This window comes from Lepisosteus oculatus, chromosome 8 (assembly GCF_040954835.1).
Source record: "Lepisosteus oculatus isolate fLepOcu1 chromosome 8, fLepOcu1.hap2, whole genome shotgun sequence".
Lineage (NCBI taxonomy): Eukaryota > Metazoa > Chordata > Actinopteri > Semionotiformes > Lepisosteidae > Lepisosteus > Lepisosteus oculatus.
Window position 1 is genome coordinate 15,397,267 of NC_090703.1, and position 27,729 is coordinate 15,424,995.

The 27,729-nt window shown below is 38.7% G+C and overlaps 1 protein-coding gene across 3 annotated transcripts in view; it reads right to left on the minus strand.

Moving 5' to 3' along the window:
- sipa1l1 (signal-induced proliferation-associated 1 like 1) overlaps positions 1-27,729 on the minus strand; it is a 122,681-nt gene that overhangs the window by 17,997 nt on the left and 76,955 nt on the right. For 2 of the 3 annotated variants that reach the window (XM_015350784.2, XM_015350785.2), the window contains exons 4-13: positions 24,695-24,825; positions 21,415-21,603; positions 20,790-20,964; positions 20,002-20,105; positions 19,300-19,457; positions 9,331-9,910; positions 7,303-7,577; positions 6,470-6,757; positions 6,018-6,173; positions 3,823-4,013 (exon numbers count right to left, since the gene is read on the minus strand). In XM_015350784.2, the coding sequence (XP_015206270.1) occupies positions 3,823-4,013; positions 6,018-6,173; positions 6,470-6,757; positions 7,303-7,577; positions 9,331-9,910; positions 19,300-19,457; positions 20,002-20,105; positions 20,790-20,964; positions 21,415-21,603; positions 24,695-24,825 (2,247 nt within the window). The remainder of the gene's footprint in view (positions 1-3,822; positions 4,014-6,017; positions 6,174-6,469; positions 6,758-7,302; positions 7,578-9,330; positions 9,911-19,299; positions 19,458-20,001; positions 20,106-20,789; positions 20,965-21,414; positions 21,604-24,694; positions 24,826-27,729) is intronic. The other variant, XM_015350787.2, reaches the window with a different exon arrangement.

Consider the following 27,729-nt stretch of genomic DNA (forward strand, 5'->3'; position numbering starts at 1 on the left):
ATGTTTCACAAAATTGTAAACAGTATAAAGAAGAAAATGCTTGTTTACTGTGAATTTCCTCTGTATATTTTTAAGATTTGATCTAATAAAAGCTCACTATGATGAAAGCAAGGTGAAGGATAGGAGCCATTGTTATTTATATTTGATGACTTTAAATAACTATGATTTAATTGCATTGAGTTTTGATTACATTATTAAGATTTACATAACTGCATACATTTGGGGGTTTTTTTGCCATTGGGATGTTGCAGTTGATCATCAATGCTATCTTCTTATAATGTTTTTTTAGAATAATTATTTTAATTAAGGTTTTATAGGGTATGTACAGGCCCTTATTCTGCTGCAAGGTCACTGTGTTATGCATTGCAATGTGAAAAGAAATCATCTGTAATCTGCAGTTTGTCAAATACTCCAGGTTTAATATTAAAAATAAACTAAACAAACGAGTACAGAGAGAAAGACTCAAAGCAATATAACCTCAAATAGTAGGCTGCAGAGCAACAGAAATCAGATCTCTTGGTCTTAACATGGCGATCTGAGGTTAACAAACACTCTTGTTATATTACTGTTACATCACAGACAAACCGCCTCTACCTGCGAGACCCAAAACACTCTGCCATTCCCAACAAAATGAGATAAGAGCCCAGGCTTATATCCGGGATAAGGAGTAGAAAGAGGCCAAATGAATTATTTATCTTTGGCTGACAAAAGTTTTATGGAATTATTGTCTATTAGTGTTTTAAAGCAACAATTTGGAGGTGCATATTAGTCACAATTACTATAAGCATACTATATAAGCAAAATACTATTACCCCAAAACCATGAATGTACTGATTTTTTATAATTTTCACCACAGTACGCAATACAAATTACATTTTTCATAATCCCTTCTCATTTATAAAGAATAGATAATGGAAATGTTTCTATAATGGAATATGATAATCAACAGTAAAATGCAAATTGGCAGACACTACTATATAGGGAACAGGAATGGGGAAGTACTTTTAAAAAAGAGAACAGGGGGCATGTTGAAAACATTTTATACTTTTTGTTAGATATTTCTGCTTCACTTGACACTACTGACCACAGGAGTTTAAATCATATGCAGCCTTGTGCTGTGAAGTTGTGCTTGTGAAGTTTGTTTATATTGGATGGGCTTGTTTCTTATCTTTAAACTCTAAGCTCATCTGTCTCAGTGGGCAAGTATAATTCTGAGAGGGATACTGTGTAGTGTCAGTGCTCCTCAATGTTCTATCATTGATCCTCTTCTTGTTCAGGCACTTAAGAAATCCATGACCAAACGTCAAATCCACCCAGCTGCATTGATGTTCTATCACCAGCTACCTTTAGGGGAATCTTGATAAAAACCAGCTAACGGCAGCTTACAGATTCAAAGCCGCATTTACCTAAAAGAAGGGTGATATGCACATCTGGGGGACACCTTAACACCTTAAACCTCTCAGAATCACTCCATGAAGATAATGAAACTGTAATTAAAAAAGGGTCCTTTATCCTTCTTTTTATGGTATATTTCTTATTAACCTTAAGATTCCAAACTACCACTATCTGGAGTACCATTTACCTTGTTAACACCTGTTCAGAACACCTGAGTACAACTAGAGACGCAGTAATTCAGAACAAAAGAAATAAGTATTTCCAGCTTCTTGTTAACAAGAGAGGAATTTTAACTAGTGGAGCTATTTGCCAGGAGATTTCATAATTCCAGGCTCCACAGTGGCATGAACAAATTAATGATCTGTAAAAGTCAATTTATGACTTCAAGGAGGTTTTTTTCCGATTCCATGATGGAACAAAGCAAAGCTTTGTTTTAAAAAGTTAAGCACAAACCGTATACAAGGAGGAAAAATAATTTTACTGAGGACAAAATCAGTACAAAACACATCTGTTCAGAGAGCAGTGGTTAAAAAACCCACATAAAACATGAAATGGCACATAAAATAGACAGAGAGAGAGGCGGTTGGCTTATGAAAACCCAGAACTAAAGTGAAAAAAAGGAAAAGTCTAGTCTTAAATGTCTTATTTGAAGGCGTTTGGAAAAAGCTGGAGAAAAACTGAAAAGGAAAATGTGGAATGAAATGAAACACCGTGCCGTTTTATGTGCTGTTTCCAAATGGATGGGAACACCCACTTTATAAAATATAAAATGAAAAAAGTGAAACGGCTGGGAAAGCAGGGAACTCCACCCTGAAGGTAAGCAGGACAGACCGAGGGGGATAAGAAGTGATATTCCCAGACTCCACATATTCCAGATCTAGCTGTAAAAGGCCATAAGAATCAAAGCAAAAATAGATTTTATATTGATACTGCATTATGGTCTACTACCTACCATGTGTGATACCACACCACCTACAGTACTACCATTAAGAAAGATCATTCACAACCTTCATCAGCATCTATCCTGCCTTCCTATTAAAGTTTTGACTTCAAACTCAAGATCATTAAAACACACAAGAAGAAGCTTTTGTGATGATCATTTTACCACACTGATGATTTTGCAGATTTGGCTCTATTAATGTGCTAGAAAAAAAACACTAGAGGCATTGAAAAGAACATTAGGAAATTAGGTGTTAAATTTAGACACTTTAATTGTGTAATTCTCTCAGTTTAAAATGCAAAAAAACAAAATGAGTCCGATTGTTGCGGATGTACGCTTTCACAGAACGGGTGAGGGGGGTGAGAAGGTTGCTAAGGAAACCTGTAAAAACACGGATCTGAGGAATGAAGGATTCATGAAAGGCACGTGACGCAAAGTTAGTGCGCAGTGGGAGAGGAAGGAGGGGAGGTGGTGGGGGGGTTCAAAGTTGATTTTATTCTAACAATAAAGTCAGCAGGGGATTCTGCCACTTTTCCCTACACAATGTTACCCCCATGCAGAATAATAGCAGGATTCCGACACTCAACAGATGGCTCTGAAAACAAAGCTTGGTATTATCTTCCAAACCAGATGCAAGGACCCGCAAGAGCCTCCAATTAACTATGTTAATTGCTAAAGCAGTCAGCATGACAAGAACATTTCTAACTGTATTCTAACTTTCCTAACCAATTGTGAGTGTTTTTCTGAAATTTAAGGTTGAAAAGCAAAGAATGGTCTAAAATAAGCCATGAAATAAACACAAACTACAAAACTGAAAATTACTTGAAACAGCTGTACGTGATGATCTGGAGAAGCATTAGAACTTTTTTGGGGGTTTCTGCATTGTTGAACTAGTTGGGCACAGAACACTCAGCAAGCGTCTGACATACAGTATCTGTTGGCACTTCTCAGATATTGGGGCAGGCATTGCATGAAAAGAATTTCAGGCACGTAATTACTTTGAATACATAAAGGAATTAAATTATTATGAAGTCAAACAATGTACAACTGACTAAAACGACTACAGAAATCTGTAGTCACAATAAATAATGGAAGGTATCTGCAGAGGCCAAATTGCATTTGGAGGTATGATTCACCGGGCTCATGCTGCGGAGGATGTATTAAAAGTACTTGACAAAGGCCAGTCCTAGCACCTTCATTTCTATTTAAAACATTCTGTACTGTAGCACCTGGACCAGGCAGCATGTAGCAGAAGGCACTACACTAATGGAACACTCACACACAGATCTGATAAGCAGCTGTGTGTGGGAGTGAGACACCTTAGATTAAATCTATCCCTTCTTATTATAGGAGGCATAATTAATGGAGCATTACGTATACACTCGCGTCTTCTTGATGATCAAATGACTGTCAGTACTAGCAGAACCAGTGGCCATGAACAATTCACCTGCCTAAAGACTTTTTCCAAACCACAGACACCGTCTCACCTGTTGGCGCTCTGTCTGCAGCAGTCCCAGTGCCACCTGCCTCTTCAGTCCTCTGCCAGCTCGGGGTGCTCTTGCCACTGCTGCCCATTTCCACCGTGCTCTGCCGATCCACCGAAAGAGGGGAGTGCCGGCTGCCACCAAACCTGTCAGGGAGCAGGAGTGAAATGGCGCACCTGTCTTCACGGGTTCCACTATTTCCAAAGGAGGAAAAAAAGCAACTACAGTTCACTCCAAACATATTGGGGCAGCAAGGTCAACACTCCTCCTACTTATGTTTTAATCAATCAATTTGTATTTGTGATCATAAGATTGCTATGAATGCATAAACAATAAATGTTTTATTTTGAGGCAATTTCAGGAATACATTTGATCATATTAGAACAAAAACATACTTTTTTTATGTTGAACCTGGTTGTTAGATTGAGTGTAAAAGTCAGTTTTTGGTTGCATATCCATATAACTGCGTGAAGTTTGCCCGCCACTGAGTTCAGCAAACTTTTTTTTTTGTAACTGTGTTTCAGATGCTTTGCTGCTGCCACTTTGTGTTGACAATGGCTTCTTTTGGGTCATTGTCATGCTACACTGGGAAGCACCGCCCAAAGAATACGAAAGCATTTTTGTCTCTACAAGCTGACAAAATATTCTGTCAGGTTCAAATTCATTCTGCTGCTCAATAAAGATGGGCGAGCCAGTTCCAGGGTCGGGCACTTCACAAATGAAGTGGTGTTCTTTGGAGCTTTTGGAATTCCTTTCTTTGTCCATGCATTAACCTTTCCATCTCTTGGGATATCTTTGTACCTCTGAGCAAAATCAGAGGCCTGATGGAGGTAATACGAAGGTCTGATACACAAGACCACCTCTGGGAATGATGAAGACAAGGTCAAAAAGTAATGTGTCCTGGTTCTGACATGGCAATCAATGAGCAGCTTGTCCCATTCTGAAAGACGACTCAGTAAAATACATATATAATGTAAATTAATTCCTATATAGAGCCTTTCATACATGGACATCTCAGAATGCTTTAGCAAAATTAAAATATGGTGTAAATCCAATGCAACTACTTTACATCTTATGCTTTCAAAGCTTAAAGTGTACCCAGGAAATCAAGCAGAAGAGGCAAGACTGAAAACTAGATGAAATGATGTATTAATAAAGAATGCAACATCTTATATTTAGAAAGGTAGATGACTAAATAAAAGGCATTTTAACAAAGTCATTAATAATTTGTAGCCTGCTCTCACGAACTTAGGTCTTTTCTCAGTGAGGAAAGTTTTCGTATTACATAATTCTAAACAGAATGTTTAAAGAAGGCACAGTCAGCACTAGCATCTTCATTAATTTTATAGATGTTTCCTTATAAAGTCAAAGCATTTACATGAACAAATTTGCCAAATTAACCTCAAAGAGACTTGCAGTCACACACCTTTAAAACCAGAACAGTGGAAGAAGTCAATGCAATGCAACAGTTCTGCACTTTTGTTTATTTTCTTTAACTACCATGTGTGCAACAGGAACAAACACTGGACATTCCTGTGGTTTATCAATGTCACAGGAGTTTGCTGAAGCTCTCTGCTTTTTTTCCCCCCAAACAGTTCTAAATCCCTACTGTTTTTGTTTTTTTGTTTTGCTTTTCAAGTGAATGCAATAAAAAGTCTGGTTTCTAGTTAAGTGAGTGTTTTTAAACAGACACAATACAATTCCAAGTGATGGGAAAGAAAGAAATATAATAAAAAATAAAAGGATTGCTAGATTCTGTTCCCGGACATTCTGAGAACAGAAGAAATCAACACAATAGTTTGACTTTTCCCCATATAATTTTAAGACGCTGTTCCTTTGGATCTGGTTTTGCCAATTCATAATTTATTGCACTTTATGACCTGAGCAAAATGCAATGCTTTTTTTCTCATGGTAACACTTCAATGGTTCCTTGAATGGAATGAGTTGAAGAATTATATAAGATGTAATTATAACAAATAAATGACAAGTAGGGAACTTTACCTAAGGCTTTTACTGTGGACTGGGTTGCACAGAGCTTAAAAGCTAATATTTTCATTCTAAAAGGTTGTCCTTCAAGTATTTATGAAATAATTGCTGAAAATGAAATGGAAAAGACTGCAGCAGAATAGCATGTTTCACGGCAAGGTTCCAGAATGAAAACTGCACAGCAGAACAGATAAAGCCTGCCAGGACCTTACCCTTCAGGCATGGATTTCTGGCGCCAGTGTGAGCTGCCTCCTGAGCCAGTATCACTGGAGTAGGAGAGGCTGCTGGGAGAAGTCCTGTTGTGCTGTGCACGACTCATCACAATTGAGGACACCAGAGCGTAGTTACTCTCAGAACCAGGAGAGAACCTAAGTTCAAACAAAAAGGAGATCTGTCCTTTTCTGCATTTAACATGCCTTTATCTGCATCTACAATGAACAGAACGGTGACAATGTTCAAAACAATTAGATGGCCCACAGATTAATTGCAGCCCTTCGCCGTTATTATGTGCCATACCATTAAATCGGTTTGTAATGGCACCCATGCTTAGACCATATGACTAAAAAAATTGTAAATTCCCACTTCAAAAACGGCAATGCACATGCCAAATTCCTCTTTGTATCTTCAAATCTAATCTTGAGAACCTACAGAACCTCGACCCTACCTTTTGGGGTCGAGCGGGCGCCCATCACTAGACACGCTCCGAGGGATGATGCCAGCTCTTTCTGGCCTGTCTGGAGGCTGGGCCTTGCCCATGCTGCCCCCGAGAGAGACAGCACGGCTGGGTGTGCCCCCATGGCTCTGTGGGGATGAGGTGAGGGACTGCTGAGGGCTGGAGGCTGTGCGCTGCCACTTGTTGTTGTTCCGGAAAGGGAACTTGTACTCATAGGGCACCCCCTCGTTATTGGCCTTGTACTCCACCACTGGCATCCGGTACATCTCAGAGCAGCCTCTGCAAAGTTTAATGATTCGGGAAGCTTGAGAGAAACATTTTGAAGACTGGAACAAAAAGTTAATTTTCCATTTCTTTTAAGAATAAAGAGTAAAGGTTGCCAAAAAAGCTCTCACCAGACTGAGGCCAGTATTTACATACTAACAAGAGTATGCTGTACAGTGCCAAAAAGCTCAAATGCATTAGTCAGCTTTAAAAACAAAATGTTATATCTCCCTCTGCCCTTCTTTAATTCAAAGTTCAAGATAATGAGTCTTATTTTTACACTCTGTAAGTTTCCTTGCGCAAAAAATCAAATCCTAGCTTTCTAAGATAACATGCATCAGCACAACAGAAGCGCGGAATTCACCATCTTGATAGTGGGGGCCTTTGCTGGATCCTAATATACAATTAAATTAATTAAACATATCTGTTGATCTATGTAAAGAGGAAAAAAAGGCAGCAAAAACTTTTTTTCAGACATTTGTAACTACATTTGTATTTAATATTTGTATTAAAATCGATCTAGAGCTGCTGGAAGAGGTGGTATTTGCTTCTCAGTGTACCTGCGGGGAGTGGCATCATCATGTGGCGGGATGATGACCACCTTCACCGTCACCGATGTCCTCAACAGGTCGATCATCTGCTCGTGAGACAGCGTGGCCACCGCGACCTTGCAGATCTCCACCAGCCGGCTGCCCTGGCGCAGCCCGGCCTGCCACGCATACCCGTAGGGCTCAACTTCGGCCACAATGCCCTCATAGTTCACATGGAAGCCCAACTGACCCAGCCCATTGCGCCGCAGCGTCATCTCCGTGGTCTCACACCCTTTTGTCAGGAACTGAAACCAAAGCATTTGTTTAAGGTAGGGTCTGTAAACGAGCTGAATAAAATACTCTAGGCCAGAATTTATATCTAGCTCAAGTGTCAGGCAGTCAGAATCAGTACTTCGAAATTGGATGTGATCTCCTGCACCAAATAAAGTCCAAGACCTAGTTACTATATTGAGAGAGAAAAAAAAATGCTGGATAAACAGGATTAACTTCATGAAGTCCTCCAGTGATTTTACTGTCACTCACCGTTTTGCTGACAAAGGTAACCAAGCTGGTGCATGCTATGCATAATTGTGTAGACGCTGTCAAGAAACCTACTAGAGTCCTGGCCAAGAGTTAATGAGACATTAAATGACTGCTGATCACTCCCCAGGCTATCAGTGCTTTCTGGGCATCAGAAATAATTAAAGAAATCTAAAATATGGGAGAATTTACAGATCGTATAAAAAATGAGCAATTTCACATTTTTATATTATGTATTTTTTCACAGTTGATCCATGTTTTGTGCCACAACAAATGTCAAAATGTCAATGAATTGTCAGGCATATCAGCTTATGATATAACAAGAAAAGTCATGAAACAATAATGACAGTTTGGATTTTTTTTATATTTAACATGTGACTTGAACCCCAGAGCCCATTACCCACTGCAGTCAGCAAGTTCTTAAGTCTGTAAACTTCTAAAAAAGGAACTTCTTAAGTCTGTAAAACAGTGAGGGAAGCCATAAGGAAAGCACTTGTAGTAAGTGTTCCTCATAGCCTAGAACTGCATACAACTGAAGTAAAAAATAAAAGGGTTTAGAAGCAAGGCAGAGAGTGCAATACTGCCCTTGGCTTTGATATGAGGCAGAATGCTAAAACCACTGCATTTGTCACTGGGATTGTGGAATTCCCATTTGCTTTAAAAAATCTAGAACTGTCTCACAACTGATAATTAACTGGATCATCAGTATAATCGTCATATTAGCTCAAGAGGGATGTCAACCAAATGGATTTATCAGTCTGTCCATAATGAATAGTGATACATGAGAACACAAATGGAAACTATGTGGAAGTGCGCAAAACAGACAACAGGAGGACTTATTTATTTCAAGACCATTAACCATTCTAAAACAGAGGATTAGGGGACCAAATGGACTAGATGGACCCAAAGTGCCAGGAGTACTATTATTAAGACCTGGAGTAAAAAGGTCTTAAAACACCATACGTCACATGGGTCTTATTAACTTTCAAGGCATTGACTGAAGACTTTCCTGCAAGATTTAACAACAAATACAAACATTTTCATTAACTCTTTGTGTAATTCAGAATGGAAATATCCCCAAAGGACTGTGATACTGATGAAATATAAAAATCAATTTTTATAGTTAAGATCAGTTAGTGCCGTGCATTTGAAAGAAAAAACCTAACTAAAGGCAAGTATTTTATGTAAACTGTAGCATAATAGAACTAAGTAAAAACAGACTATTATCTACCTGTTTAAGGTTCATGACCCCAGGTTATAAAAAGGTAGTCATAGCGGGAACCCAGCATTTGCAATGTTTAAATACTGTAATTCTACCCCCAGACACTACAAACAGAGGCCCTCTGTTGTTCTGAAAATTATCCAATTCAGAAAATAATAGCTTACGGTTACATTTTATATATCTGATGACAGTTTAAATGGAAGGGCACTCTAACTTCATTTGAAGAGGCACATTTATTCTTCAGCCTTTTGAAATATATGTACTGTATACTGTACTCAGAGAGATGAAATACCTACCTCCAGGCGCTTGATGACCTCTCTGAAGTCCTCGGTGTTATTGTTCACTGAACGCAGCGAGATGCACTCCCCTCTCTCGTAGAAGACCTTCAGGGAGGCGGGGCTGCTCAGGGTCCAGCCGATAACGTCGCGCACAGAGCAGTTGAAGACCACGCTCTTCGCCTCCTGGTCGATGAGAACCATGAACTCGTTGGAGATGGCCAGTAGGCAGTCCAGCTCCGAGCCACAGCTGTAGTCTTCGGCATGTACCGGCCAGGAGATGGACCCCGAGCTGCGCAGCTCAGCCCCGCTGTACGGGCGACTCTTCTCCTTGCGCTTGGACGCCAGAGAGATGAAGGGGAACTTGCCCGAGGGGTCGATGGGGGTACTTGTGACATGCCGTTCAGCCAGGTCCCTCAGGTACTCCTGGCGTGTGCGCGTAGCCATGGCCCTGAATTTTTCCGACTTGTGTGCAGCGTTTTCCGCGTTGATGACCTTAGCTAACAGGAAGTCCCGGAACACAGTGGATTTGGGAAAGGTCACGTTCTTAGGGATTGGAGGCCCAAAGGAAGGCACATCTCGGGACCGAGCAACAGCCACACTGCAAGACAGAAGGACATGCTTAATCCCGAAGACCCTCAGCTCAATTTATTGGAAGAAAGCTGCGGCACTATTTTACAATTAGTTTCATTTACTTTGTCACCAGTTATTTTCTTTTGCTAATGCTCTGCTGTTTGTAATCACCAAATATTAACCAGCTAAGCTTACTGCTACAATTTTCACGCAAGCACAAGAGAGATGAAAGCAATACACACCAGGCATGCACAATGTGTACTGCATGGTCATTGTGTAATTTTCAGTTCTGAATGAAAAAAGCATACAGCACAGCTAAGGCATCAAAAAAGGACTGATGTAGCTATTAATCATAAATCTGCAAACCCCACAGTAACTGGCACGCCACAGTGGTCACTGTTGCACAACAAAAACCTCCCGATGGCACTTACGCAATTCTGTGCTAGCAGCTGAGCAGTCTATATCCCAATCAGGTAATGAAAACAAATCAGTCTGAACCAGCAATATTTAGACTACAAAGTGCAACAAGTATCCTGAATACAGGAGTTTACATGCTTACCTTCAAAATAACTCCTCTAGCAGAATTTTAAAAAACATTTCAGAACAGTCACTTATAAAAATACTCATTGTGAATTGTGAAAGGGCACAACTTCAGAATTTATTTTGCTTAGGGAAATTCTGAAGTTTGAAACAGTACAACCCTTGGTATATTAGTGCCACTTAAAAGTTCTAAAAAACACATGGACACGACTACACAGACACCTTAAGCAAGAACTTGCATTTGTTTCAAAAACACTCCTCTACAGGGTATGCTCTAACAAAATTGGAATGCCACAAAATGACAGAATATGACAACATCATAGTATATCACACAAACTGTATCTGCAGCTAATATATTGTGCCTAAGACAATAGCAGGGGAAGCCAACAGGCATTTTCAAATTTTATAGATATATCAAATGCAGCTAAATCGTTATCAGATGTACTTAATGCCACTGTTACTACATACCTAAGACAAATAACCATCATGACCAATTCAAGTGGGGTGTGTTTGGATAAAATCAACAAAAAGACCCTGATGGTGTCCTGCACCAGGGCTTGTAATGTCTCTAGACCATATTAGTATGATTTAATGTTCACCCCAAGTGAAGACTTTTACCAGTGAAGTACCTCTGGAAACCAAATAAGGAGGATTATGTAAAGATATACTGCAACAAAAAAACTAAATATTTCCTTTGATCATTTAACAACTACTGTCTTGATGACACCTATGATAACTTACATTTAATAAAAGGGAATTACAAATTGCATACTGGCAGTAAGATAAAACTAGGAAATTTAATTTTTTTTTTGCTTTTGTATACATCTTTAATGTTATACAATATCCAGGCAGATAAAAATCAAAATATTCTGAAAGCAGATTTTTTTCTTTTTACCATCCCATACTCTTAAGGTCTTTCCTAAATTACGATTTACACAACGAGGATTCAAATGGGGGCTGATTGGGATAAAACAACATTCTTTTTTAATAATGTGGAACATGCTATTGCGCTGCCTTAACTTTCCCCTTATTACATGTTTGTGGGATTCCTCCTTTAATATTTACAAGGTTTGCCGCCTCAACAAAGGTACCGCTACATTACTGCATATAAAATGTGGTCACATGGAGTGAGTTTGCCACCCCTACACACACACAAACCCCTATCCACACACCCACACATGCTTCCTTTCATTAATCTGCTGGAACGGACATCTAAAGCTTCCTGTATTGTCTGGTATGCAAAGAACCCAGTGCTGGATCTGTGGAGGGAAGGAATGAAATCCAGTTTGTTTTGACAATGTTTCTGGAAAAAAAAACTGGGCTTCAAACTTGTCAAAGAGACAGGGGAAAATAGCGTTCCAATCCAGAGACCCCAGACCAGAAGGGTTTAACTCTCTGAAGGTAGCTTTGGTTACACAGCCCTGGAAGACATGAATACTGCTACCTCCTAAACCAGGAGGAATGCCAAAGCCCTGCTCAGGCAGAATAAATAACAAAAGCATGAGAAAGTAGAAACACTTTCGTCCAACACAGCACGGTAGCTTTTAGTTGGGTACCCCACAGAGGAGTTGCAGGAGAATGTCAATGAATGGCAGGGACCTTCATATTAAAGCCCACTTATTTAACAAATAAAACAAGAGGCTGCATCATTCTAAAAAAAGGGTCATCACTGTGTGCCAGACGATTCCTTTGTATCAGTCTATATCTGACTGTAGGAGAGAAATTCCCTTCTGCAAACAACTGAAAACCCTGAGAGTTGAAAAGATGCAGGCACTGAATTTAAAGAAAAGTTACTGTTATTTTGACTTAAGTTTTTCACAACCAGTACCAATTAAATTATGTTTTGGTTCATCTGTTTGATTTGTTGTATTTCATTAACATGTCACATCATGGAAAAATGTATTACAACTCAACCCCCTGGAGCACGTGTTTGGCAGTAGGACTACAAAATAATCAATATGGATTTAGAAATGGTAGGTCATGCTACAAATTCTCTGAACACTCAACAGCAGTAATGGAACAATCAAATAGAGCATATTTATAGTTTGTTTGAATTTTCGGAAGGCTATTGCTCAAGTTCCTTATAAAAGAACCAGATTAGGTACAACCAATGAGTGAATTCTCACAATGCGGTGGTGTAAAAGACCACCGATTCTTCCACATTTATATCATACAGATTATAATCAAGTTCACAGATTATAAAAAACAAACTACTGAATAAATATAATATTGGAAACACTGAGCATGAAACTCAGTATTTATGGAAATATTTTTTTATGTAGATATATTTATATTTAAGACTGGAGCAAAAACACAAAAGTCAAACAAAGGATACACTGTTAGGATACACTGTTAATAGCAGATTTTAATTAAAATACAAACAGCAGAACCTCATTCAGAATACTATCCACAACTCTGGTCATCACTTGACATAAATAATCTGGAATATTCTCAATAATATTCTAGAATTACATAAATAATCTGGAAGCTGTCTAGATATATTCCCAGGCTTGTAGGTATGACATGTCCTAAATGAATAGGCTAAATAGGCTTAAACAGAGAAAACTGTGAGGGAACATGACTCAAGCAAAGCATTCAAAAATCTGAAATACCCCCGATAAAAATTACTAAAGTGAAAAGACAAAAGCGTATTTCAATAAATACTCTTTCATATATACTGCATACACCATACAAGTACTGTTTTAGCATTTCTGATATTTTGCTTTATTGCTTCCAGCAATTTAGTTAATGTTGACCTTTGACCCTTTGGTCTTAATATGGCCTTTAAATGAGCTCAAGAGGCCTGTATGATGAGGTGGGCTACCGAATGGGGAAGCAACATAAACTCTTCTATTTTTATATATTTCTATTCACCCGTGTTAATCAAACAGTGCTCAATTGAGTAATTAAAAGTATTAGAGAGAGTTCTAAAACAGCATGGATTGGAAGATCCAAGGTTGCACACATCTAGTTGAGTAGTAAGGACTTGTATGTCCCTGAGGGATAACACTGAGTATCTAAAAAAAAGCTGCAAAGTGAACTACATTCAAGCTCTTGTCTACAAATCTGAAAGGCTGCTGAATAAAACCACTGCCCACAAGTTGTCTTTAGATTACTGTCCAACACGTCTCAAAATAAGCAGAAATGCCAGCAGCCCCATTTAAATCCACTGACATTTGGCTATATTAGATTCCTTTGCTGAGATGAATGCATATACCACATATTCCACACTTGGCACGACAGGTTATAATTATTTACAATCACAGAGTGCAGCGGTCAAACCCGTTCCACTTAGGAAGCCCTGTTCCCTTTCAGATGCCAGTTTCCCATGGAGCTCTACTGCTGTGGTGACAAGTGCAGAGAACAGAGATGTACTTGTACCTAGACAGAGGTAAGGTTCTTTGGTGAAGAACAGGGCGAAAGAAAAAAAAACTCAGCAAGGCTTTGGAATATGGCATGTCACTTGTCAACACAATCCAGACACCAGCTCCTCTGGGGAAAGGTGCAGTTGGCAGGAAACAAGGCTGCAGGCTGGCAATTTCGCTCAATACGGTGATTTTGTCTGCAATAGGTTTTTGTCTCTTTAAAATGCCACACGGTGCACTTAGCAAGGGAACAAGGCTCCCCAGGGGAACAATTAGACTAGTGCGTAATAAACCTGATTAGCAATTAGCATCCCCATTAGCTTGATGTTCTTGAGCAAAAGAAAGAACAATGGTGCTAGAAGTGACAGTCTGCCTTGTTTGCTGCTACTTCATGATTACAAAGCGTCCCTTTTTCTGTAGGGCTTAGAAAAAAAATGACATTTTAATTTGCTCTACTTCCATTTCTACTTGGTGAATTTCAAAGACTCTTCTATAAAGTAGACAAAAAATAACATCTGCTACATTAGTTTGAAGATGGTCTTTTATCGCTGTCAGGGAAATTTCCCTATTAATCAAGAGAGATTTGCTTCCACAATAATTCGACCCTTTATGACTATTTTTTTCCCCCCAAACACAAGCCTCCTAAAACAAAAACTCATGTATCCAAGAAACCTAGATCTGCCTCCACAACCACATAATTCATTTAACTCCCCTTTACCAACCATCCAATCACTTAAGGAAAATTATTTGGACAAAATAATGAGTATCTTCTTTATTATTAAAGCCATAGTATTGCAAACAACTATTACTGTAAACTGAAGAGAAATTACTAATTTTACTAAAAAGATTCTTCAAAGGAAACCAACGCAATGTGATTTACAATAAAGGCAGGAAACTGAACACTGCAACCTTCCTCTTAGTGTCTAAAAGGGTCTTTAAAAAACTAAATAAACCATTATTTCTTTGCATTCCCATTGTTATTAAGTTTTTATATTGCATGATAACAGCTTAACTTCCACCTTAGCAAGACTGGTGTAAATCTTACATTTCACACAAAAACTGCAGAATATAACTTAAGTAAGCTAAAGCCATGCCAATATCATAGCCTGTGAGGTTTATCTGAGGTGTGAATGTTGTTTGTGAAATTGTCACTATAAAATACAACTTGGTGTTCAAAAGCACAAAGAAGCATTTTCATACACAGGAACAATACAAATCCTGAATTGTCAAACTACATCAGAAAGTCAGTGGTGCTATACCTACCCCACGTCTATCAGTTACAAATCCTGCGTAAAGTATATTCCATCCTAGGGAATGCTTAACACCCTTAGATTAATTAATCATTTTCACTCACCTCAGAATGCAGTTACAGATTTCCCAATTTAAAAACAAACAGGTTTAAGTTTAAGGTTTAAGAACAAGATGATTTTTGTTCATATGTCTATGTTCTGCTGTTTTTTTTTGTTGTCTGCTGTGAAACAAATTGCCCCCTTGGGGATAATAAAAATCCCTCTCTCTCAATCAAACTCTGAAATATTTTAAACCACCATGTACATGCACACATTTAAATAGTGAGCAGACTGACTGAGTAGGACTGCTTGGATAACATTTTGAGCTGAAAATGCCAAAAAGCATTGAGCAAGCAACTATATAAACTGCCATTAAAAAGGACATGATTTTAATTAACACAAGAACAGAAAATAACTACCATGCCCTGCTTGAGTTTCTGTTGGCTATCACCATGATTTATGGCTCCCTTTCCATGGAAAACACTGCAGAGTGAGACATTCAGCACAAAAAACCTTTTCGGTAATCCAGAGACACTAGGAAACTAGGAACTGTGAAGGACTGAGCACATCCTGAAGGACAGAGAATCACCACACTGGCCTGGGACCATCACATCAGTCTGTGTAATCATTTTAGACTGTAGAAGCTACAGCATGAAAAACTGCAGGAAGAAATAACCTGAGTATCAGTGCAGTGACTGCAGTGTGCCTTGTGCATAAAAATGAAGCGCTCGAAGACCATTCGGACATAAGAGGTTGACAGCTTTCTTAGTTCCCAGACGGGAACTGTTTTGCAGGGGGGACAAAAAAAGATGGACACAAGACATAATACTTTTAACACAACATGAATCTATAAAAATAAAAAAAACAGTCCAACATAAAATACATAAAAAGTGAGCGAAACAGATACTTAAAATACATACAGGTACATGATGAAAATAAAATATATCAATCAATTAATTACTTGTGCAAACTGAGCAGCCGTAGGAATAAAAGAGAACATCGTTCTATTGCACTTTAATCTAGGCAGTCTAAATCAACACCCTGATGCAAGGAGCTCAAACTTACTGTGCAAGGGGCGGTCATGGCAGTCAGTGCTTATACTGGCCTTCCACACTATTATGTAGATGTCAGCTAGCTGTAGCTGTTGTGCAGCAAAATCTCTACTGGCTACCTTCACTATCCTCCTCACTCTGATTTCATGACAAATACTATAGTTACCAAATAGCAGGCTACCAGTGAATGTTAAAACAGATATAATCAAAGTTTTATGGAATAAAGTCATTGTACTACACTCAATTAAAAGAGCAGAGGTTTCTCAAGAAGAACAGTTGCTGATAGCTCTTCTTACATATGGCATCTGTATTTTCCTCAACGATTAACTTGTCATTCGACGGTTAACGAGGCATTTCAACAACAGAGCCAGGCTATTTGTAACTGCTGAAAATTTCATGCTCCTAAATGACTGTTGATTTGACAACTGGTGGTTGCTTTCTATAATCAACAGATTATAGCTGTTAGACCATTCAACAAAAGAATCGGACAGAGTCCTATAGTCAGTGTCTACATCTTGGAGGAGATAAGGACAGCGTCATCATCAACTTTAATGAAGTTAAATGTTCCAAACCACTGTACGTACAGTTGTATGCAAATGTTTGTGCACCCCTGGCCAAATTACATGTTTTGTTGATTTTCTAAGTGAAAACAAGTTAACACAACCTCTGCAGCAGCAAACTTAAACTTGACATATTTCTGCTAATTTTAATGCACAGTTACTATTTATTTGCTGAATTTAATAGATTGAAAAAAATAAAATAGTGAATGTGGCAAGTACAAAAGTTTGGGCCCCCTATCAGTCAGTACTTAGTAACACCCCCTTTGGCAGAAATAACAGCCTCCAAATGTTTCTTGTAGCCAGCTAACAGTCTTTCTATTCTTGTTTTGGAATTTTTTCCCACTAGTTTTCCCACTATATTTCTAGTTCAGAAATATTCTTAGGTTGTCTTCCATGCACTGCATGTTTGAGATCTACCCACAGATTTTCAGTAATATTAAAGTCTGGGGACTGTAAAGGCCATTCCAAAACCTTAATCTTTTGTTTCTTGAAGTAGTTTATGGTTGATTTTTAGGTATGTTTTGGATCATTGTCTTGTCGTAATATCTAACCTCTTTTCAGCTTCAGTTTCTTCACTGACTGTGGGACATTAGCTTCCAGGATTTGTTGAAACTTAGTAGAATCCATTCTTCCCTCTACCCACACAATATTTCCAGTGCCACTGGCTGCCACACAACCCCAAAGCATAATAGATCCACCCCAATGCTTGACAATTGGCAAGGTTTTCTTTTCTTCAAATGCTTCTCCTTTTTTTCTCCAAACATACCTTTGGTGATTGGAGCTAAAGAGTTCAATTATGACTTCATCGGACCACAGTACTTGGTTCCAAACTGCCTCTGGCTTATCCAAGTCTTGTGTTGCATACTTCAGACGTTGACTTTTGCGATGAGATCGCAGGTAAGGTTTCCATCTGATGACTCTTCCATGCAGGTCATGTTTGTGCAAGCAATGCCACACAGTGGACCGGTGCACCACTACTCCTGTCCCAGTTGAACCTTCCTGCAGGTCCTTTGCAGTGATATGGGGATTTTGTTTTGCATTCCTGATCAGTCTTAGAGCAGTTCTATTGGAGATTTTTCTTGGTTTTCCAGATTGTCTTCACTTAAACATCTCCCCTTAACTCCCCTTCTTCTTTCTTAATGACATTTCAGAGAGTGGAAATTGCAAGCAGGAAGCGTTTAGATATCTTTTTATAGCCTTCCACTGCTTTGTAAGAGTCAATTATCTTTATTTTCTGATCCTCAGTCAGCTGCTTAGAGGAGCCTATGGTTGTTGAGTGTAAGCACAACACCCTGAGAGGTTCAAAGAGTCAGAGAATTTATTAAGCTCTGGAATTGTCATCACCTGACTTAGATTAAGGCCTAACGAGTCAATTAAGTTCTGAGACCTTACAAAAAAAAAATAACACTAGTGGATCAACTGGAAGGGTGTCCAAACTTTTTCACATGCCACATTTCATGTTTTATTTTTTTCAATCTGTAAATTTAGCAAATAACCAGTAACTGTGCTTATTTTGCATTAATATGTCAAGTTTAAGTTTGTTCGCTGCAGAGGTTGTGTTAACTTCTTTTCACTTTTTAAAAAACATGTAATTTGGCCAGGGGTGCCCAAACTTTTGCATGAAACTGTATAAAGAATGTACAGGATGGATGATAGCAGAAAGATTGCACACAAACCAGATGGAAGAACCAAACCGCCCTGACATAGAAACACCTCTCTGACAGCAGGTGAGAGGTGGTGTGTTTTAGTTCCAATGACTCTAGCTTTGCCCATGACAGACCTAGTGGAAAATGCCATGATGACCATTATGCTGACTGTTGCTTTGATGAAGCCAACCAGCGGGGTAGATGAAACTCAATCATGTGAGAAGGTACACCTTTAATACCAGAAAACCTCTGATAGAGACTGAGGGCAACCTTACTGCACAGAGGTACAGGGACAAAGTCCTAAAAATAACAATGTTTCTGTTCCTACCTGCCAATACTTAAGTATTTCTTAATAGGGCAATGCAAGCTCCAATACAATATCCATGGAATCAACTTGCCCTCATCACCAACAGGAGACAACTGTGAGTGGCAAATCCTTACCAGCCGGCTGCAGCTACACAATAAGAGTGGCAGAATATTCCACAGCAGTCTCTCCAATGGATAATTAAGTCACTGTTGCAAGACCGTGTTAATGTTCAGGAAAAGTCATATCTTAAATTAGCTTTGTAATGTTTTTATTTTGACAGTGTGTCACACTTCAATCTAAAATTCTCTGAGCTTCATTTTTTCCACAATTTCAGTGATTTTGATATCTAAATGTAAAACATCTGATTAACTATATTAGGTCTGAATGTTTCAGTTAAATACGGACATTTTTTTTAAAATGGCGATTCCATTTCATCAAAGCTTTTATGAAAAGCTTATACAACAGAACATTTCTAATACTATTGCATAACTAAAAATCCAAATTTACAGTCAAGTGAAATTGTATTTTCAACTATTGGAAAAACTTCAAAATGGCATAACCTGTTGCCTATGCACATTTATAAAATAGTAGCTGGATGCTAAAATGTGCTAAAATGAACCCAAAATTCAACCTTGTGCTCCATGGTGCTATGCTTTACCTGTAGCAGGTGTTGTCTGAGCAGGGGTTGTGTACCCGGACGATTACAAAGACGTGCTGAAAATGGGAGCGGATGTTCTTGGGGGTGAAGGGTTGGGCCCCAGGTTCCTGAAACACGATGGTCACGATGTCGTTCCCGATGTGACGTTTCCTCAGCAGCTGCAAGACCAGGAAACCTGTATCGGGTGCTTGTGTAGGGAGACTTTTTCAAATGGCACTATGAGCACTTCTTCAGAAACCTTAAATCCAATTCATTTACAGATGGTGCTGCCTTGTCATTCTAAACCCAAACTGAGGTTACATTATACTGAGTAAATTATTACTAAGCAAATTATATAAATGTCTCTGTTGTGCAGAGCACAAAATATCACGGGGTGAAAATCAAAAATCTAACTATTGCAAGCAAGATCCAGTTTATGTAGGAAAGCAATTCTATTTAAATGCATTTCTCCCTAACTTAAAAGACTTTACATGCAAAGGAAAACCTCACTGGAAGTATTCTAACAAACAAAAGAAGGGACTGGGAGGAAATAAAGGAGTGGACTACAGTTACACATCGTCTACAAACAAGTTGAATGCTTTTTCCCTTTTAACTGAAACTCACTGAAAAAAAACTACATTCTTGATCCTTGCCTGTGAAACATCCCTAAGTACTTAGGCCTGATATGTGAAATACTACTAAATAAATGGGGTATAATGTTACCTGCTGTTTATTGTTAGGCGTATAGGGCAGCATGGTGGACACATGGAACATGATCTCATAGTCTTTATATGTCGTGTAGAGAGAGTGGGTCCCAGTGGAATCCGCTGTAATTAAGCAAGACAGGAGTTTCAATTCCACTTTATCACCACTAATGCTGGTATTTTTACATCTTCTGCACTTCTTTATCTCTCTTTGATTCTCAAAGAGAATAATCTCACCACCCCATTTCCTACCTCAAATTTCAAAACACAAACAGGTCAATGGCACTATACTTATAATCTATAATTACAATCAGAGTCATTGCTAAAACTAATTTTTGCTATAAACAGAGTAGTGGATCATGCCTGACAACTGTAGCACCAGTAAATACATTATTGCATTAGGAAGAGCTGCATTTTCAACTGTGTGCAATAAAAGGGCATTTGTCCAGTAAAGCCGCTTGTAACAAACAGCAGCAAAGAAAAACAAGTATCCAAAAGACACTTGTTTCTGTGATGCTACAGAAAGCATTACATTTCTGACTCCGTGATTCAACAAACTATTGAGAGTGTGTCTTAGAAGACTGCCTGTCAGGATTAAGTGATGTATTATGGAAATTTCATTTTCATCCTTTAGTTATTTATGGTTAGCAATTATCTAATTAAGCATCTGTACATGTCAACAGGTTTCAGATAAAATCTCTTCCTGACCTCACCTGTTCCCAGTCACAGCACACAGCAACTCTTAATTCTCTGAGCATCACCTCAGGCTGTAGCCTAACCCCCCCACCAGGCCCAGGCAGGACGTACTCTTGGTGTCGAGCTGTGCCCGGTACTTGGTGAAGCCCTTCAGTCGAACCCGCTCCCCCAGCAGCTGCAGGAACTCCTCCATGGCTGGTCCTGCTGACTCGTTGTTGTACATTTCCTCCTCGCTGCTCTGGCCCGCCTTGCAGTACATGATGCCCACCTTCAACTGAAAGCTAAGCTAAGGAAGGAGAACGCAAACAGACCAGTTAGGCTGATACAAAGAAAAGACGTATTCTTCTCAAGTCGGAGGCATCATTTTAACCCATGAAATGCAAGGGATGCTTACATTTCAATGCAGCATGAAATTCAGCCTGATTTTTTTAAAGTTATATTTTTTGCAGCACAATATATAAAAAATATATGCATACTCTGTGCATATAACTGTACATATAAAGCAGCTCCGTTTTCTACAACAGATGGGCATTCACCTATCCCATCTGTTCAACAACCCCATGCCGCAATTCTTTACTTTACTTCAATCATCTTGAATTCTAGACATGACACCAGGAGCTATTATCGTGTGAAGGTAGTTCGACAAGGCAACAAAAACTCCGCTTGTTGTTATCTCACTAAACAGGAGATGCATTTCTTTTGGGGAAAAAACAAACAGTGTTAATGTTTTTCCTACCCCCTGCTCATCTAGCTTCATCAGCTGCTCAGTAACCTTGGGCGTGTTGAGGGCGAGGCGCAGGCAGTGTACATTGAGCTCTGGCACAAGGTACTCCAGCACCTCTTTAAGAGGAAGCCCACGCGCTGTGCCATGCTTCGAAGTGGAGGGCACCGCATCCTCCAGGATGGACCCCCTCAATGTGGTCAGCTGGATTAAAGACACAGAGCAAGTGAAGAGGTTACAGAGCCACAAAGGAGAAGGGGAATGCCATTCAGTGAGCCCGAGTATCAGTGGATCATGTAAAGCACATGACCTTCATCTTTTATAGTGATTCAGAAAATGAATAGAATTGAACAGAGACTGAAGGAACAAAATGTCTTCTGTGTGATCATCTGTATCTCTGGGAATTTACCTCAATCACCTTTGCTAGGCCACATGATAAATGTAAACCCCATGAAAGCAATCCCTATTGAAGACATTTCTGGGTCGAGCACTATCAACAAAGGGCAACAGTTCTCACTTTACAACAGCCAAACAACTTGAGGTCACGGACTGCTACGAGGGTGTGGAACAGCCAGGAACTACTGTGCTTTGTTCTGCAAACCATAAAATGGATTATTGTGACCTGACAATAATGTGTATTATTCAGGATTGATTTTGGAACCCAATAGAAAAAGTATGTTCATAGTAGACTGAACTGTATATGAACTCTGGTCTCATATGCTGCTAGAAGGCAAAGACGTCTCTCTCTTGCACACCCTGACTCCAAACCACCAGCACAAAACAAAGGGATATTGTGCCCATGGTAAAAAGCCTCTTCCTGTGACAGAAGAAAATCTACATTAAACCTGGCATCCAAGTTTTGGGTAAAACAATGTTAGGTGAGAAGAGGCAATTTATTGTTTTCCAGGCTGCAGCTTTATATTCTCACCTGCAAGAAACCCTCTGCTCTCATGGGAGTGAAAGCAGATAGCAAAGATCCTGTTCTTCTAATAGATGGCCTACTTTAACCCTAACCTAATAGGATCCAGAATAATGGTACTGAAAGGCAGACTTCTCTAGTTTTGCAAACTACATCAAAAAATGATGAGGCCTTAACAGCAGTTGACACTGCAGTGTGCTTACAAGGACAAACAGTTGCACTGTGTGAGTGAAGTAGATTGTTACCATTACTGATCTTATATCAGTCACTTAACACATGATGTCATGTTATAACTCTCCTCACATTCATCATGATGATGAAGAAGATCACTTTACTGGCCATATATAATTTCTTGTATTCGGAATTTGTCTTTTCGCATACCCCAACTTGCTCTCCATAAGACATACAGACAGGGAGAGAAGCTTGGGGTCAGAGCGCAAAGACAAATGTACTATCATGCAGTTCTATACAATGCTTAAAACAAAAAGATCTTTCCAGTCTTTCCATATCAAATTGCCCACTGTTTGCACATTTCAAGGAAATCTGTTCAGGTTAAATTTGCATTCCATGACATGATTTGATAATGCATTTAATTAAAAAAATATTTTAAATAGCATACAAATATACACATATATTATAGATTTATATACTGTTTACAATCTGACCTTTAAGAAAATTGAGATACTACATTGCCCTGCAAAAGCAACTAGACTTTCTTATGGTAATACAAATTACAAAGGCAGGCATATGCATCTGTTTAAATGTAATATTTTTTTCCAAAACCTGAAGATTCAAAGGACTTCTAAGGGTAAGAAAGCAAATGTCAACATGTTATGTGGAAAAAAAACGGAATTACTGATTGCATACATATTCAGACCTGTGATATTTGGTATCATGATCATGATGAAAAGCAGAACTATAACACACTGCTGCCAACACCATGCTTGACAACAGGGACAGTGTTGACTGAGTGATGCACATTGCTGGGATTGCACAAGATCCAGTTTTATATAAAAAAGTTCCAATTTTGACATCTGACTACAAAACCATGTTTGCACTATAATTTAACTATAACGATGAAGGATATGAAAGTTTCATACAAGCCCCCTTTGTGGAGCGACTAGGATATTTTGAGACATGGACATTTTCTCCTGTCTCAGCCACTAAACTATCGAACTCTTTTAAAGTTGCTGTTATGCTCACACATAGAAGCATCCCTAACCAGTTTCTTCCGAGCTCAGCTGATCAGTCTGGAGGGACATCCTGATTTACAGTAGGCAGAATCTGGGTGGCTTCTACTTCTTAATGATTGGCATCACTATGCTCAAATAAATATTAAGGGTTGTTTTATGTCCTCCTGATCTGTGCCTATATACAACAATCCCTGAGTTGTTCTGTAAGCTACTTGGTCTCCATAGTTGAATCAGTTCTTCCAATTCACTATCTGACTGAGGGACCATACAGAAAGGTACATACATTTTTAATCCTGGGGCTGAATAAAGTATTTGGAATTGAATTGAATTAAACCACTATAATTGCTCACAGACAGAGGCAACATGTCAAACTGTATGGCTTGTTAGGGCAATTTTGTATACCGAATATATTTAGGTTTGTCACAGGAAAGGGTCAGAATACTTGTGCAATCATGTCTTTTCCATTTTTCTTTCTTGCTTTGTGCTGTGTGGAGTAGGTTGTATATATAACAAATGCTAATTGGTACTTCAACATGTCATGATGGCAATGAAATATGAAAACTGGGCAAGGGCCTGAATACTTTACAAAACACTTTAAATATCACATTAAATTGTTTTGTGTTTTAAATGTTTTAAACGAAAGCTAACAAAAATAATTTTAATAAAATCTATATCAATATCTAGAGCTATAAACTCAAAGCTCGACTCAAATTTAATTTTAGACCAGGGAAATCTTCTAAACTTGCTGGACCATATAAAATGGTATAGAATATTAACCAGGTTAACAAATAAGACATGCATATTCAATTAACAATGTTTTTTTCCCCTACTCTGAGACATGGCAGGCTACCTCAGACTAAATTACTTAAAGCCTTATTTCTTTCTTGATGGGTGTCAGAATTACATTTCAGTTCAAGTCACTGCAATTTATAAATCAGGAGTAACAACTTTATCTTATGTTGTTGTTCTGTTAAGACTAATCATGGAATTATGCTGACTGAATCAGTTTGCTAAATTGTAATTATTGCAACTTTCACAGAATTCTCTTCAGATTTACTTCAGAAGAGGCTCCTTGGATTCAGGAAAGTATATGTGGAGCAGTGCCATTATCTGACAATGCTCTCCCTTACTGCTTAAGGCCCTGCAGGAGGCTGAAACACATAGGCTGCAGTGTGGCTCCTACCTCACTGGTCCGGAAGATGACACGGAAATTGTACTGCTGTCCATGATCCTTATTGTCTTCGAGTTTCTCTCGGCGGAGACTCACGGCCACTGGCCCAATACTCTCATCCACCCCAAAGTAATTCCAGTGCTCTGGGAGGAGAGAACAGAGTGAGACACCAAGGGAAGACAAATCAGAGAAATAATAAGACAAGAGCCTGTCTTCCCTGTACGCCAGAAAAGTGGTTAAATTAAAGACAGTGGGAAGTGATAGATAGGAATACAGGGCCCTAAAAACAGTCAACAGTTTAGACCCAGGAAATTGGGGAAAACGTGGCGATTAGAGCTGATGGATTGAATACAAGTGAATTCATTGGTAAGAACTGAAGGAAGAGGTATAGGACGTCGGTTAGAAATGAGGGAGTTTAATGCAAATTGCTACAGAGTTATAGAGTAAGAGAAAGAGATTCTTCTGCCTGCACTATGATGAACCAGATCACTCCTTCTTGCCGGATTTCACTCCTTCTTAACAAGACTGGCAGCACAATTTTCTTTTCACTTGTGTTTTCACCCAGTCAGTGCAAGAATTAAAAAGGTATTGCTTTCATCAAGGAGCCAGAGACAGGCTGAGATGAGAGCTGAACTGCTAAGTAATGGGGCAAATTGTCTTCATGTCTATTTACTATGAGCGAACTGAAGGGAAACAGGACCCAGAAGGGCTGTTAGACACTCAGAACTAATTGCAGGCGATACCTAAGAGGAAAAACGATTCTGACAGGGTCTGCCCCTTGCACAGAGATTCCCTGAGGTATAGGAGTCAGGGGGAAATGGAACAGGCAATATGATAAATGCTCCTCTGACAGAGCTTTCTTCCTGGGGCACAGACAAAAAGATGCCCGTGTTTCTTCAACTCGAAATATCTCCTGATGAACACAAGTCGTTTTTTCTAAAATGGTTAAATTATTCAATTTCTTAACTCTCTCATAAATGACTCACACTGGGTTAGGGGTTCCACATAATGTATATGATCTATTGCATGATCTATGTGTTCAATCACAGAATCACAAACGCCAGGACTGTGAACAGTTCCCCATCCTCCAAAGAACGGTTACCCTTACTCGCAGTTAATTTTGATTACAGTACCTAAATACCTAAAGAATTAGGTGGCATAGGAGCTTAAAAAACATGTATTTAGATATCTCCTCCTGCAAGTTTTTAATCACATAAAAATTAACAGTTTTAAAATGCTGAAGCTTGCAATTTACGTCCGTCAAAACAAAAGGCTGTAAAAAACAATGTTTAATCCAAGAACATCTACTGCATCACTAGTTATTTCATACTTTTTAAAATTCGTAAATGATAACATTTTTCAACAAATTCATAAATTAGTGCAAAATGTCTTAAAACCCAATTTAAAATGGGTCATTAGGAACCAATGTTCCTGAATGTTCCATGTACACAAAATGTTTAGAACTGATTTTTAATGAGCTAAGAGACTTGATGATGAAGGAAGGAAGATCTTTATTTCTACCCGTCATAAGCAGTCGCTGCCTAGAAGTAGTGATGAAATTCAAAATGTACTGACGTCAAAGTTACAGTGCTCCTACCTAAACTACACCATTGCTTATTACATGTTATTACCCATTACAAGCAGGACAGATACTCAATTGTAACTTTCAGGCACTGGCCCACTAAAACTAAGCTAGAAAAATAATGTTACAAGACAGGCAGCTCAGCTCACCTGAAAGTCTAAAGGTGCTTCCCTTCAAGCACTTGAGAAGATGAACAACAGATACGGAGACAAATATTTTTATATACAATTAGACTAATTTCAGTGTTCACCATTGACTGTGCTCAAGGCTGATTACTGTATATAATACAACCAGAGGAAACTGATGCACCTTTTTCTCTAAAACCACTAAAAAGAGCAGAGATATTCAGGACAATTTAAATTAATCTTTGAAAAATCCTTATCACTGAAATATTCAAGTGAAATTTTAACATAGACTGTACTTGTTGATCATATGAAGTTTGTCTGTGATCCCTTACGTATTCTCTGTCCATAAGGTACTATTGTGACCTTTTGACATGTTAACAGACTTGGGTAGTTTTTAGAGATAGGTTTTCTTTTCTTTGGCCACTATTCTATACAAGGATATTCCTTGTCCTCGCTTAGCAAGTGCTCAAGGAGGAGTACTAAAGGAGAACTGTAATCTTGGCCTCTCACAGCAGCTGAAAAACTTGTGGTTGGTGGTTGGATGGTCTCAGCACCACTAAAAACATGCTGGTTTTCTGATATGTGACTATGCATTCCCTCTTCTGGCATCACTGGACTCATTTCCCATTTTGATATTTTTTTCATGTGTTATAATATACGTTTTTATGTGGCCTTAGGGAGGAACCAGAAAGAAGGAGGGTATCCACTCATAGCATGGGGGTTATCATTTACATGTTTTTACTTTTCTCAAAAAAATGTAACATTTTATACAAAAAGGTTCAGAAAAATAAAACAGAGAATTCAGAGTGGTATACTGAAACCAAACAGTGTTATTATATTTATTTAGAAAATACAGCAGGGAAATTTACTAGGAAAGAAGAAGAAAGAGCTATCCATGGCCAAAGTATGAGTTTGATAAATCAATGTGTGCTGGAAAACCTACTGTAGTAGTACTACTTCAAAGACAGACACTACTGAGACATGTTATGGTCTCAAGAGTCTCTCTCCTATCTTGCATGCAGAAGTCACTAACATCGAAAACATTCCATTATTTTTAGAGCTACCTATAGCTGTAGGAAAAGAATAAAAAGCCACTGTTTATCACAGCATCACATTATTCTTCTGTCCTTTAAAAGCAAAATCATTGCATCTCAACACTGCTTCACAGTGAAGCAGAACTCCATCCCCAGAGGCTAGGATGAGTCGAGAAGAAAAAAAATAAAATTCAATTTCTAGTACTTTGAAAGCTTCTTACACATAATTTACAAATTGTCAATTGTTCTAGTAACCGCTTGTGGCAAACTGTAAGCTAAGTTTTCAACATGATTTTGAAAGTGGGT